The sequence below is a fragment of the Gallus gallus genome, chromosome 1 (genome assembly GCF_016699485.2).
Source record: "Gallus gallus isolate bGalGal1 chromosome 1, bGalGal1.mat.broiler.GRCg7b, whole genome shotgun sequence".
Classification (NCBI taxonomy): Eukaryota; Metazoa; Chordata; class Aves; order Galliformes; family Phasianidae; genus Gallus; species Gallus gallus.
In genome coordinates, this window is record NC_052532.1 from 104272629 (window position 1) to 104284900 (window position 12272).

General features: G+C 40.5%; 1 protein-coding gene across 9 annotated transcripts in view; it reads right to left on the reverse strand.

Moving 5' to 3' along the window:
• GRIK1 (glutamate ionotropic receptor kainate type subunit 1) overlaps positions 1-12272 on the reverse strand; it is a 161469-nt gene that overhangs the window by 18722 nt on the left and 130475 nt on the right. For 4 of the 9 annotated variants that reach the window (XM_015299627.4, XM_015299614.4, XM_040646813.2 and 1 more), the window contains 4 exons: positions 11417-11620; positions 10590-10813; positions 5240-5358; positions 874-1091 (listed from right to left, as the gene is read on the reverse strand). In XM_015299627.4, coding sequence (XP_015155113.1) covers positions 874-1091; positions 5240-5358; positions 10590-10813; positions 11417-11620 — 765 coding nt within the window. Of the gene's footprint in view, positions 1-873; positions 1092-1914; positions 5359-10589; positions 10814-11416; positions 11621-12272 lie in introns of those variants that run through there. The other 5 variants (XM_040646828.2, XM_040646819.2, XM_040646844.2 and 2 more) reach the window with 3 other exon arrangements.

Below are 12272 nucleotides of genomic sequence, written 5' to 3' on the forward strand. Positions count from 1 at the left end.
ATGACCTTGATGAGCATTTCTAGTTTTGAGAAATGACCCACATACCAATCCTTTCTGAGTCTGGAAATGCTCACTTCGCCTCATGTAGAAATATAAGGGGTTGTGGTTAAAGCAGTGCAGGGGGATACAGGCTGGGGCATGAGGTCCCTCAGCACAGGATCTGAATCTGCTCATTCAGAATGAAGGGTTATTTTGCCCCACATGTTGTTTCACCAGAGTGTCTCATCCTCAAAGGCACTGCGTATCTGACTATCTATAAACATCATTCTCAGATGCTACAGTGAAAAGCATGATATCACTTTATTCAGTGCTTAACTTCCCTGCTGAGACTATCGATGAAGCTGCTAATTAATTCCAAGTGTCACAGGATTTTTGTGCATATTTCCTAAATTTATAGCTGGTTGGCCTTTAAAATTGACATTTCATGAGATTAACCCATTTTGTATCTAATTAATACTAATAGTGCAAAAAAAAAACCCAACCAATGCATTTATCTACGAAGCAATTAGCCACACAAAATGATCCTTTACTTACAGACGTGTTTATGTGTGCATGTGGCCATTATATTAATAGTATGCATAATGCTCACCATAGAACATTTTAAGAAGGAGGCAAGCCAGCTTGTATTTTGACTATCTGCACTGTTTTTTCAGTGCAGATGTGACCTTCAGAATCAATCTTAGCCAAGTGTTTGTATGAAGCTGAGATCCTACTGTGAGAAAAAATCTGAGGGAGAATGTCCTCTGGTCCATGGCCTTGTTCCCTTTAGGTTCTTCTCCCATCAAAGGCATGGGTTTGCTCCTCACAGCAAAGGTAGCAGGTAATCAGCCATGGGTCGGTTTGACCGGTCAGAGCTGGCTGACGCCATCTTACCTTGAAGAAGGTCATTGTGGATCCATCTCTAACAGCCCCGTACTCTATTTTGGTTTGCTTTGCCAAATCGTCGGCTGAATCGATGGGGGATTCCATCCTTTCTACCGTCAGGAAGGCAGCCAGGTTGGCAGTATAGGATGAGATTATGATTAAGGTGAAAAACCACCATATTCCTCCAACTATTCTGGTGGAAAGAGCTTTGGGCATCAGCTCTGATCCTGTTACAATATCATCAAAACAATCACATTAAGATGATGTTGAAAGATGCCTTTTCTGATACCACAGACTATTTTTAGGCACAGAATGCTTTTATGAGCCATAGTACAATAAAATGATTTAAACAGTAATCTCAGAGATGCACATCTAACATTTATAATGGTAACACACTGTGAAGGGGATGTATGCCATGGTACATGACAAATGGAATTATCCTTGGATCTAAACCCCATTACCTCTCTGAGCTAATGTTCATTGTGCCATTAACCTTGCAACCCAAACAAGTTGTACTAGTATTTTTTATCTGATTCCTGTATTTCTTTATGCCAGTATTCCATAACCAATATTTTTAACCAGAGATCTTAGCAGAATGCTGTTCTACTTACAAGCTGCCTAGGAGAAATGCCTTATAAGAAGAAGCTGTTCTGTGTGCCTTCTATCCTCATACCTAAGTAGGAACAAGGTGATCAATATGCTTTCAGTGTATGCATGAGCCTGCGTGAACCTGAGCTCTCTATTCAGAACGTATCTTACTACAAAAGTGTGATTTACATTTTAAAATCCAGAGGGTGAATGGAAGTATGCTTTGGATGTGCAGTACAATGCAAAGTTTTGGATGCTGTATTTGACACTAGTTATCAATGGAAAGGTTTTAGCAGTTCTGTCTGCATGTCACACTGACAAGTATCAAAGTGATCTGCCATAGTCATAAAATCCCCTGGAATAACATGCTGCCAGCTTGGGTGTTAAGTGCTCTAAAATGGCTCCTTAACAGCTCAGACTGAATGTAAGTAAGCAACACAGGTACTCAAGTGTTTTCATGCAAGTTTTGTTTATTTATTTATTTGCTTATTTTGAGGCCTCCCCTCTGAACTTAGCTCATTAAATGGGATCTGGGGATCTGGTTTGACCAAATACTTAGACATTCACCTGAATACTTTTGATTTCAAAGTCAAGCATCAGCATAATTATTTTATTGATGAAAGATAGACTGAAGAATGTATTCTGCCTGTGAATGGAAACCTCAGTATGTAAAGCTTTTGATGTAACAAATACTTATGTTACTGGAAAACATCCCGATAATGCATTCTCTCTCCTGAACTGTTTCGTGATTTCTGGAAGAAATGTAAGCAGGTTATAGAGAATATTTTCAGACTTTGCAAAAACTGTGAACATGACTTCTGGGGCAAAGACTGAAAGGGTAAGAAGCTTACAAACAGCTAGCAAACAGATTTAACTCAGCTTCATAAACATATAGATATGTCTCTTAAAGGTCAATGCTGAGCGTAGCCCTGGGGTTTCAGGAGGCTGACAGAACTGCCGAACTGCATGAGCAGATGCTCTGCCTGCACAGCTCTGGTGCTGCACGGATTTCAAATTAGGCCAGCAGCCTAAAAGCAAAAGCTCTTGCTTAAAATTTGATTCCAGTCTACCCATTTCTAGAGCTGCAGCTCTATTTGGGTTTATGTTGTGTTCTATTCTTCTTTCCTTGTCTCCCAGATTAGATTTTTTTAATAGCATGAAACCTTTTTCTTTTTCTTTTCTTTTTTTTTTCTTTTTTATTTTATTTGCATCATTGCTCTCAGAATTAAGTGTGTATTTATCTTCAAACTGAGATTGACCTAAAAAAGCTGGCTTCTAGGAGTGCTGATTCAGACCATCCTGAAGGTGTAATGTTTAAAGCTCAGGCAGCTATACACATATAAATTCTGAGTGTGGGCCCTGATGCAACATGTAGCTCTGATGTATACAGACAAATAATCCTAGCAAGCAACAAAGAAATCTGCCAGTGCAGCTGCATGGTGAAACAAGCGAATAGGTGGAGAAGCCCTGCGTGCTGAATTTGTGGGGTGCCAAACCTCCCGTGATTTCCTCTGGCAAAAAGTTGTTTGTGGAAAAAGTAGCAGAACACTTTCTGTGCAATTAAGCTTAAGGCTCCCGGGTCTATTAATTATGCAATGAGCATTGGTTTTTGCTTTTGGAACGTGCTGAGCACACTCTGTTCTCAGCAGAAACAAGCAGGCCCAGCATCTCTTTTGATCAGCCACGTGATTATTTTATTGTTCACCTTTCCATGTTCCGTGACTGCAGCAGAGAGCATTAGTATAAGCTTCATGGCCCTGACTTCATCTTAAGCACTCTCCTGAACTGAGTACTGCTATTCCACCCATCTGGCTGGACGGGGGCTCTGGCAGGTAACTTGCCTTCCTAAAAGTAGTGGTTTCTCTAAATGAATTTGATGAAATGTGACCCGTTTGAATGTTTTCAGAGTATGCATAACATATTTGAGACTTTCAGGGGAAAACCAGGAGAAATAACATCTAAATAGGAATGTTGCTAGTAAGACTCAGGGTCAGGGACAATACTTGCTGAGGTCTCTCTAGTGCCTTTTTATGGCAGACATGACAGCCAATCCTGATCCAGACTTTGCTCACGCTCTGTAGAAAAGAGAAAGTCTGATCATCACATTTTAAAATTTAATAACAAGTGGCTTCCAATCAAGCATAGCAAGCAGCTGCTGTCAACAAGAAAGAGTATAACAGTAGATGCAGAGTCTCACAACCATTCACTCCATGTTCAAGCTCTTCACATTAGCGATGATGCACTTACAATCACACGCACCACAAGTTTGTACATGGAAACATTTGTGTTGCCTTACAAATGTTTTTTCTTTCTTTCTTTCTCTTGTTTTGTTTTTATGCTTCTTGAAAGACAAGCAGAGTCTGGTTGGGGCTGACTGTCATGTACCCAAGGTAGTGGTAACGAGCAGACACTGCATCCCACAGTTTGCTGTGGATGATGGTAAACTCCAAAAAAGGCAGTACATTGAAACACAAAATCCTGGGGCACTTTCACACACACAGCAGTCACAGCTATATACACACACCTGCCTGATACTGTAAAACCTCAGTCTGCATCTCACTGATGAGTTGGAAGGACAACAAAACAAAGGAGCAAAACAGAATGGCTCTTCCTTCAGCTGGTCACCTTCGAAGCCATTTCTGTGAGGCTTTGAATGGCTTCAAAGAGCGTTTCTATTCTGTCAATGCATTAGTGCACCAATACAAGCAAGGGCATCCTAGATACAAGACAAACTTCAATCTCTACCATGTCCAGGAAAGATCCTCCTAATGTTTCTTTTACTGCTACTCATGTCTGTTAAAAAGGGAAGAATAAACTGTACCTGCATGAGTGTAGAGATGGTTTTACATTCCTTACTTAAATGCTTAGGGATCTAATACCGAAGGAAAATGGTTTTTCTTCTGGATTGCCTTTTTGGTTGTTGTCGTGGGGTGGGTTTTTTTGTTCAGCTCTGATTCAAGCGGAAATTTTGTCAGAAATTATTTTCATCCCTTTCAGTGGACCCCAGTTTTGGTGAATAGTAACTTAATTGGAAACCTTTGAATATATATGCCATAACCAAATGTGGTCAGTACACATATCTCTTTTACTTCCCATATGAAGTGAGCTTCACTGCCCTTCCTTGTCAATTGTGTATAATGTCAGCTGTTTCCAAAATCATCAGCAACAGGGACTTGTGACTGTGTTAAGTTAATGCTTCTAGGGTTGGATTCGTTTACAGAAGGATGGGACTCATACCTGTAGAAAAGCCATAAAAAAAAGGTTTGGTTTTTGTTTTAAACAAAGCGTTTGACAAGTGCCAACAAACGTAACAATCCTTCTGAAGAAATTACATTATCTGTTATGTTTGGCAGTGAAAACATTTTTTTTCTAGGGTAGCTAAGGCTGTTACTGATTCTACTGGGATGAAGCCCAATTGGGAAGATATTTTCCTCTTGCCAAACCTCTTAAATCAACAGTCTGAACTTCAGCATAAAGAACATCATATCCCTCTAGTGAATATTTTCTGTTAAACTCCAGTGACTCCAATGTGGCCCTGTCTGCTTGCCTCTCTCGCAGACTTCCCCTCCTTGTTCCTTCTCCATCCGTATCCTGGATTCCACAGGTTTCCCTCCTCTGCCATCTCCCATCTCCAGAGATATGTTGCTTTCTTCCCTTCCTATATCGCTTTGGTTCTGAGAGCAGGTTTTACAGTATAAGTTGTAATTACAGAGGGTGGAGTTTACCAGCACAGAAGCCCTTGAGCAGACTGTGGGACGTGTGCGATAACGAAGTGTAACCGATGTACCTTGCTGCATGAGAGCTCCAACTCCAAACCAGAAACTATTTAGTAAAGTAAAATTGTTTTCCACCACATCTGAGTCTGGGTTGCACGGGTGGGGGTTATACCATTCATAGGGTGTAAACCTGTGGCAGTTAACAGAAACAATCCGTAAACATCAAATAAAATACACACAGTGGCAGCAGACCTGAACAACGCACAAAATGAGGAGATTAATGAAGAAAACACAAGAAAAGGAAACCTCAGTGGGAAGGCTGTCTGTAGGACGTCCAGCAGCTGCCTCATGCAAGCTGTGGAGCAGAATGTCATGGCCCTGCTCCTAGTACAGGGCCCGCGTCCTTACTTTTGCTGCTCCTTCATCACTGCCCTCAAAGCTGAGGCTGCTGGAGAGGCTTGAATCCCCCAACGCTTTGCGGCTGGTGTTGCTGGGAAAGCCCAACTCCCCCAGTGCTTTGCAGCCTATGCTGCTGGAGGGGTCCAACTCCCACAGAGCTTTGCAGCCTACGTTGCTCCCAGGTAGGCCTTCTAAAAGGTGGGGAGACTGCTTGAAGCTCCCGCACTGCTCCAAGGCAGTGTTTGGAGAATAGTGAAGGTAGAAAAGCCCTCTCAAGGCATCCATTTTCAGCTGGTCGAGACACTCGATGTGAAATGACTTCACAGAGTTGCCCTGGCATCAGGGAAAATGGCTGCCAGTGGCTGGGAAGTGCTGTGGAGCAATTGCAGCGCCAGAAAGACATAGGGCCACACTGCGTAGAAAGAATCATGTGGGCAATTGCCTCAAATGGAAGGATTCTATTCTATTCCCCATGCACTGTGTTATAAATGCAAACTATACCCATTCTGGTCTGCAGTACACTTGGCAGAGTTACTTTAAAGACCGTCCCTCCCCAGGGTGTCTTGCCTGCTGTTGTTTCCCACTGCTGTGTGGCTCGCTGCATACTTTCTCAAGAAGTTTATGATTATAGCTTTAATTGACAATGTCATGCCAATACATTTTAATTACTGTTTCAACAATATAATTAAGCATTGAATTTACGCATGGTTGCAAGCAGAGCGCCTTGCTTAGCTGAAGTAATGAACTCTGGTAGTCATGAACTCGCTAATTGAAACAGTATGCAGCTTAGGATGCCATTATTGGAGCAATATTACCATTACTAGTATCATAGTGGTTAAAAATTGCAGAAGACAGTTTTCAGACTCAAGTTACAACTGTTCTGCATATACCAGTTAGAAGAGTCACCAAGTTCTGTTTCAGAAAGCCTCTGTGTAGCAATGAAATGCTTCCCAGCTCAGTCTGTGCACACATGGGCAAAAACATGCTCCCACAGGACAGTGAGAAGATGTGCAAACAGGTTAGGGCCTGACCAGAAGGGAGACCCCAGGCTGGGATGGGACAAACGTCTCCATCACCAAAACAGCCAAACAGTGGTTGATAGAAAGCAACAATGAAATTCTGGCAGCAAAACCTCTTCTGCCACACTAGAAAGACTTTTATCGCAACAAATATATTGTTCAGTGTGCTACAAGGGTTTATATTACTCTTCCATCTTAAAAAAAAAAATTAAAAAAAAGTGGTTTTATTCTTGTGTTTCTATTGCTGTGCTGAGTGCCAAGGAGAGACTGGATTACAATTCTGCTCTATCTCATCATTCACTCAGGTCTGGTGTTTTTTTGGTCATTTCCCCTTAGTTTTCTCCTTCTTACAAACAACATGTTCAAGGTCACCTAAGCACCTTTTACAGGGTGTGTGTGATCTTATTCACCTTGTATGACTGATGGTTACCTCAGCTCTACCATCAGTGATGCAAAGAGCACAGGGAGTTTGACATAGCAGTGAAGGGAAATCTTAGCAGTAAATGCTTTCTTCATTCAGTGTGCTTAGGAAAAGAGCTTTGTCAATCTGTAACCTTTAGCAGTGATAAAAACGTCAGTGTTTGAATTTAAAAATTAATGTGACAATGACAGGGCTACATTGTACTCAAAGAGAAGTAAGAAACGGTTCAGCTGCTGAAAAATCTGAAGAAAGAACAGGAAAATTACCTCAGTCCATGAAGATTATTCCCAAGTATTTGTCTTCTGCGAACTGATGTCAAAACACCATTGACTGTTTAATTTACTATGGCAGTGTTAAAAAGCAGGTGATTCCTGAAATTCCTAAAACCGTTCTAGCCAATATTTACTGAAATATTTGATAAATCTTGCAGAAAGCATGGCATATCTGAAGACATGAACAGCCCTAGATATGGACATTAAGGATAGTTTAGCTTATTGGAGTAAGTTGAAACTTATAAAGTCTGGAGTAAACTGAGACAGCACGTGAGAACAGTTTTACGTACTTCTTCAAATTATATTGTCACAATATCACTAGGCATTGGTTTTCAGCATCAGTTCAAAAAAAGCACTTATGTCAGAAAAATGTATAAATTCAGAAAGTAACGTTAAGTATTTCATTTAACTAGCATGTTCTTCTCCTCTTTCCCTAGCAGAGATGCATTAGCAGAATGATATACTTGATATATTTAAGCCGTTGCAAGTCAGGTTTTGGGCTGAGTATTATGAAAGTGTATACTTCTAATGATGTTTAAGGCTTTTAGCCACATTTGAAAAATAGATTGAGGTTATCGTGCTCCTGCAAGTTTTGTGAATCACTGCAACAAGTAGCCCTACCAGGGAACAACTGCAGGACAAACTCCCAGCATGTGGCATAGCAGTTAATGCATATGCGAGGGATCTCTTATAAATCCTTCAATTGCAAGGATGGCAAACAAGCAAACAAACCTTCAGTTTGTAATCACAGTCCAACATGAGACATGAATCTGTAGGGAAATCAGGCTTTGGAACAGGTTGCCCAAGGAGGTTATGGATGCCCCATCCCTGGCGGCATTCAAGGCCAGGCTGGATGTGGCTCTGGGCAGCCTGGTCTGCTGGTTGGCGACCCTGCACATAGCAGGAGAGTTGAAATTTGATGATCATTGTGGTCCTTTTCAACCCAGGCCATTCTATGATTCTATGATAGAACTACTGCTTTTTAGAAAGATTTAGGGAAAAAAAAAACCAAAAAAAAAAAACACAGTGACACAGGCCAGAGCTATGGATTTACCCAAAAGCTGCGCTGTGATTTGGAGCAATATCTAACAGCCAAGAGAGTAAAGCAAACAGGTTTCACGTGATGATCTATGAGTACTGTTTCCATTTGATTTGTTCCCAGCCACATGTGCATGAGTAGGAAGCTCTGCAAGCAGGCAGAACACCCTGAAGTTTATGTGTTTTTTCAGCCTTTATGATGTTTTTTTTTAAAACAAAAAACAAAAAAACTAGAGGAGCTGAGGATGATTTGGGCTTTGTTTCCCATTCTGTCTGTTCTGAGGTGGAGAGGATGTTTTCAGTCTTGGCATACAACTGCAATCTGTCATGATTGAGCAGATTTAATATTAGTCATGAGTGAGATCATGATTTGCGTACAGTAAGAGCTGTTATTTATGGTACAGTGAGCCACTGCAAGAGCTTGTGGGAAGCCATGACTAATTGTGTACAATCCCATCACTGCCATGGCAGCATGAACTTTTGCTGTTTTATAGGGCCAACACCAATAAGTTAACCCATGACCTCTTATCCTCTAATTCCCTCCTCCTTCTTCACATTCTCAGAAATTTAAACAAAAAACTAAATCTCACAAAGTTCTGTACTTTGACACTGGTACAGAAGCATGCAAACAAGTGAAGCTTTCATACAAGCTAACCTCCGAGACCTAGGTTTGTTCAGTGGACCACGGAGAAATGTATGCCCAAGGCCAATCACTTTCAACAAAACTATTCCTCTGAATGAAGGAAGTTCACAGGGCAGTGTCTTTCGATTAGAAGAAAAGAGTGAACTGGTGGAAAAGCGGTAAGAGCTCCATTTGACTTGGCTCACACACATGTGGAAGTCAGACAGAATGTAGCAGAATGAATGATTCAGATTACTGTGTCATTTTGATATTTGAATGAGAGTTATAAGGGCATACATTGGAATGTATACGTTATTGCTGACCCTTTAAAGTAGAATGTCATCATTTGCAATAAAAACTGCACTATTTCCATGTTACATTTGCTATAATGTGAAAGGATGGGTTTTCAATGATATATCCTTTCAGTTCTTATATTTCATAGTATCAATGTTTTCACAGTCTGTTTTCCATATTAATGTAGAATACATTGCTATATGTGCAAAAAAATGCATAATGAAAGTGAAGGAAGCCTAAGTGATCCTAAGTAAAATGATCCAAAAACTAAATATCTGTGAAGCATTAATAAAAAATCTATCTGCTAAATTATTAAAAAAAAAAAAAAAAAAAAAAAGGATAGGATGACATTAAAAAATAGAGTAGGAAATGAAATTCCAAGGTCATTATTTGAAGAAAGCAACAATAACTATGCCAGTTAACAGAGTTTATGTTTACTGAAAAGTATAGGAAAAGAGATGTCTCAAATGACCAATTCCTTCTGACAAGTTTCTAAGTTCATTTTCTTTCATGCTTGGCTTTCTCTTGCTCAAAGCCACAGAGCAACTGACTCATGGTCCATGGTCCCTAAGGCCATGACAAGTAGCTTGTAGCTGGCTTGTGAAACCATATCAGATGTCTCAAGTTTTTAAAATAAAGTTCAACGTTAAGGGTGTACACTGGTCTGCTGGTTATCAAGTATAACTTGAGGTATGACTGTGGACCACTGGTCCAGAAACTTTCAGGCACTTTCAGTGCTTTGAGAAGATTATAAACTTTAGATTCTTTCAGGAAAGTGGTGTTTATTTGCTTGTTTTCTACTGGTTTTGCATTGGGACTTCACTGGGAACCTGTCACTGACAGGCAGTGCAGCTTGCAGCTCAGGATGGCTATGGGATGGCTACTGGCTATGCAACACCTTGCAGAACATCCCCCCCCCCAGGATTTTAGGTATATTATCTTGTGTTTTCAAAAGGAAATGAGTTGAGCTAATTAGCATCCTTCAGCAAAAATATGTTCACATCCTCCTTCTTACCTTTTAACTGTATGCACTTAGTGGAAAAAAAGAAGTGCTTACATGCAACTAATATCAACTACTTTTCAACATGTAGTCTACTGGTAAAGAAAGGCTGACCTATTTCATCACACATTTGTCTCCATTCAGCCCTTAAGGAAAGTTAAATCTTATCATATTGCAAAATGTTAAAGTGATAGCAGTGTTGATGTGCAAATACCAAGAGATTTTCTAGAACATTATGTTTTAGACTGGATAAAACCCTTAAGACAGTATTATAGCTATTTTGCAAAGCCCATTCAACACCTGTGGGATGAGAGGTGGTTAATACAGATGCATCTAAAACTATGTCTTTGACTTACCTTGCAATGACAAAGAGGACACAACTGACTCCGAGGCAGGCTAGGAGAACATACATCCAAATATCAGGAGAAAGAGGGTTTAAAAAAGAGAAAACACCAGGGTTTGTGCCATTGGGCTTCCGGTACAAGATACTGATTCCCAGCGTCATGAAGGGCTTGGAAAAATCAATTACCTTCTCTCTTACATAAGTAATAGTGAGAGGAGCAACTGCCAGATCAGCTTTCTGAAAACACAAATGGGAAAATACTCATTCTTTTTCATGTTTTTGTGCAAACACACCACTATTCCTTCCATTTCTTCCTTGGAGTATTAAAAAAGAAACTAAATTTGACTACAAAACTGAAATGCAAAACAAAACTTAACAGTGCTAGGGTACTACTGAGTACATGACATTCTGATTATTTTTTCTGCATGTGAGGGATACTCATGGCTTCTGTATGTGGAAGGTCTGACCATGCTCGGGCACTTGGCCCCTGGAGAGGCCCTGTCCCGGGGAATTCAGTTCCCAGAAGGGTAATGTTCACAGTTTGCCACAGGGCAGAGGTGCACTGTGGGTTCTGCCTTTGCCACGAGAGCTTGTAACCAAGTGATGGGCATATTCCGTGAGAGCTCAGCACCCACTGACTCACTGCTGTTGGAGGTTTCCCTTAGCACCCCAGAACTGCCAGTTCAGATGTACTGCTGTGATTTCCTACTCTAATCAGAGGCAGTAGGACTGACCAGTGGCTCAAAAAGCTATAAACTAATGCAAACATTTCAAGTGGACTGGCTTCACATAAAATACTATGGTTGAAAGGAGAATAAAGGCAGAATGATTCAATCTTACATGATCTATGAGTTCTTTGACCATCCCATTCCACTCTCCTTTGTCATTCTGGGCTCCATATTTACCATCAGAAACTAGTTTGACCTCATAGATGAAGCCCAAAATATTTGACAGCTCCTTTAGCAAATCCAGGCAGTAACCCTCGAATCTGTCATTTCCATACAAAGGCTTGTCAGACTTCTTGTACATAACATAGGGATCTTCCTGTAGAAAAATACAGCAGAAATAGCAATATAAATGAGATTTGTTTCAGAATATATCAGTTTCTCTAAATTATGTGGATATTTTATTAATGGATTGCAATTAGATGGATACTAGTCATTACTATGTCCATTAAAATCTGCTCTAGGTATGTTAACAAAATCATGGAATCAATTAGTGATAAGCATAAGGGCCCTAATTGTCAGTGGAACAGATCATTCATAGCTCCCATGGGCTTTAATTAAAGTAGTGCTTAGCAGCTTCAGAATCAGATTCAAGATCTGTACTCCACATGGTCCCACCCTGAGGAATGGGGAGGAACATTGAAGGAGAAGTCTGAAAAATGGAAAAAGAATCATAAGCAGAACCTAAAATCTGACAATATTCAAGGAAGAAGAAATGCACCTTTACTGAAAAATCCTCTAGTGTTTGATACCGCTGTAAACTGAACAGGCATTCAGAGGAGAAAAATGAGAACAGCGCTGGTAGACTGCAAACTACTTTGTTTCTTTTCTTTCTAAAGGATTTTGGTTAGAAGAAGGTCTGGGGGAAAATGTTGCTGCAATTTAGTGTGGCAAAAAGACCTCTGGCAATAGAAAAGAAGGATAGAGGGAGTTTCTGAGCCCTTTCTCTTCCCCTGAGGGGTTGGACAGGA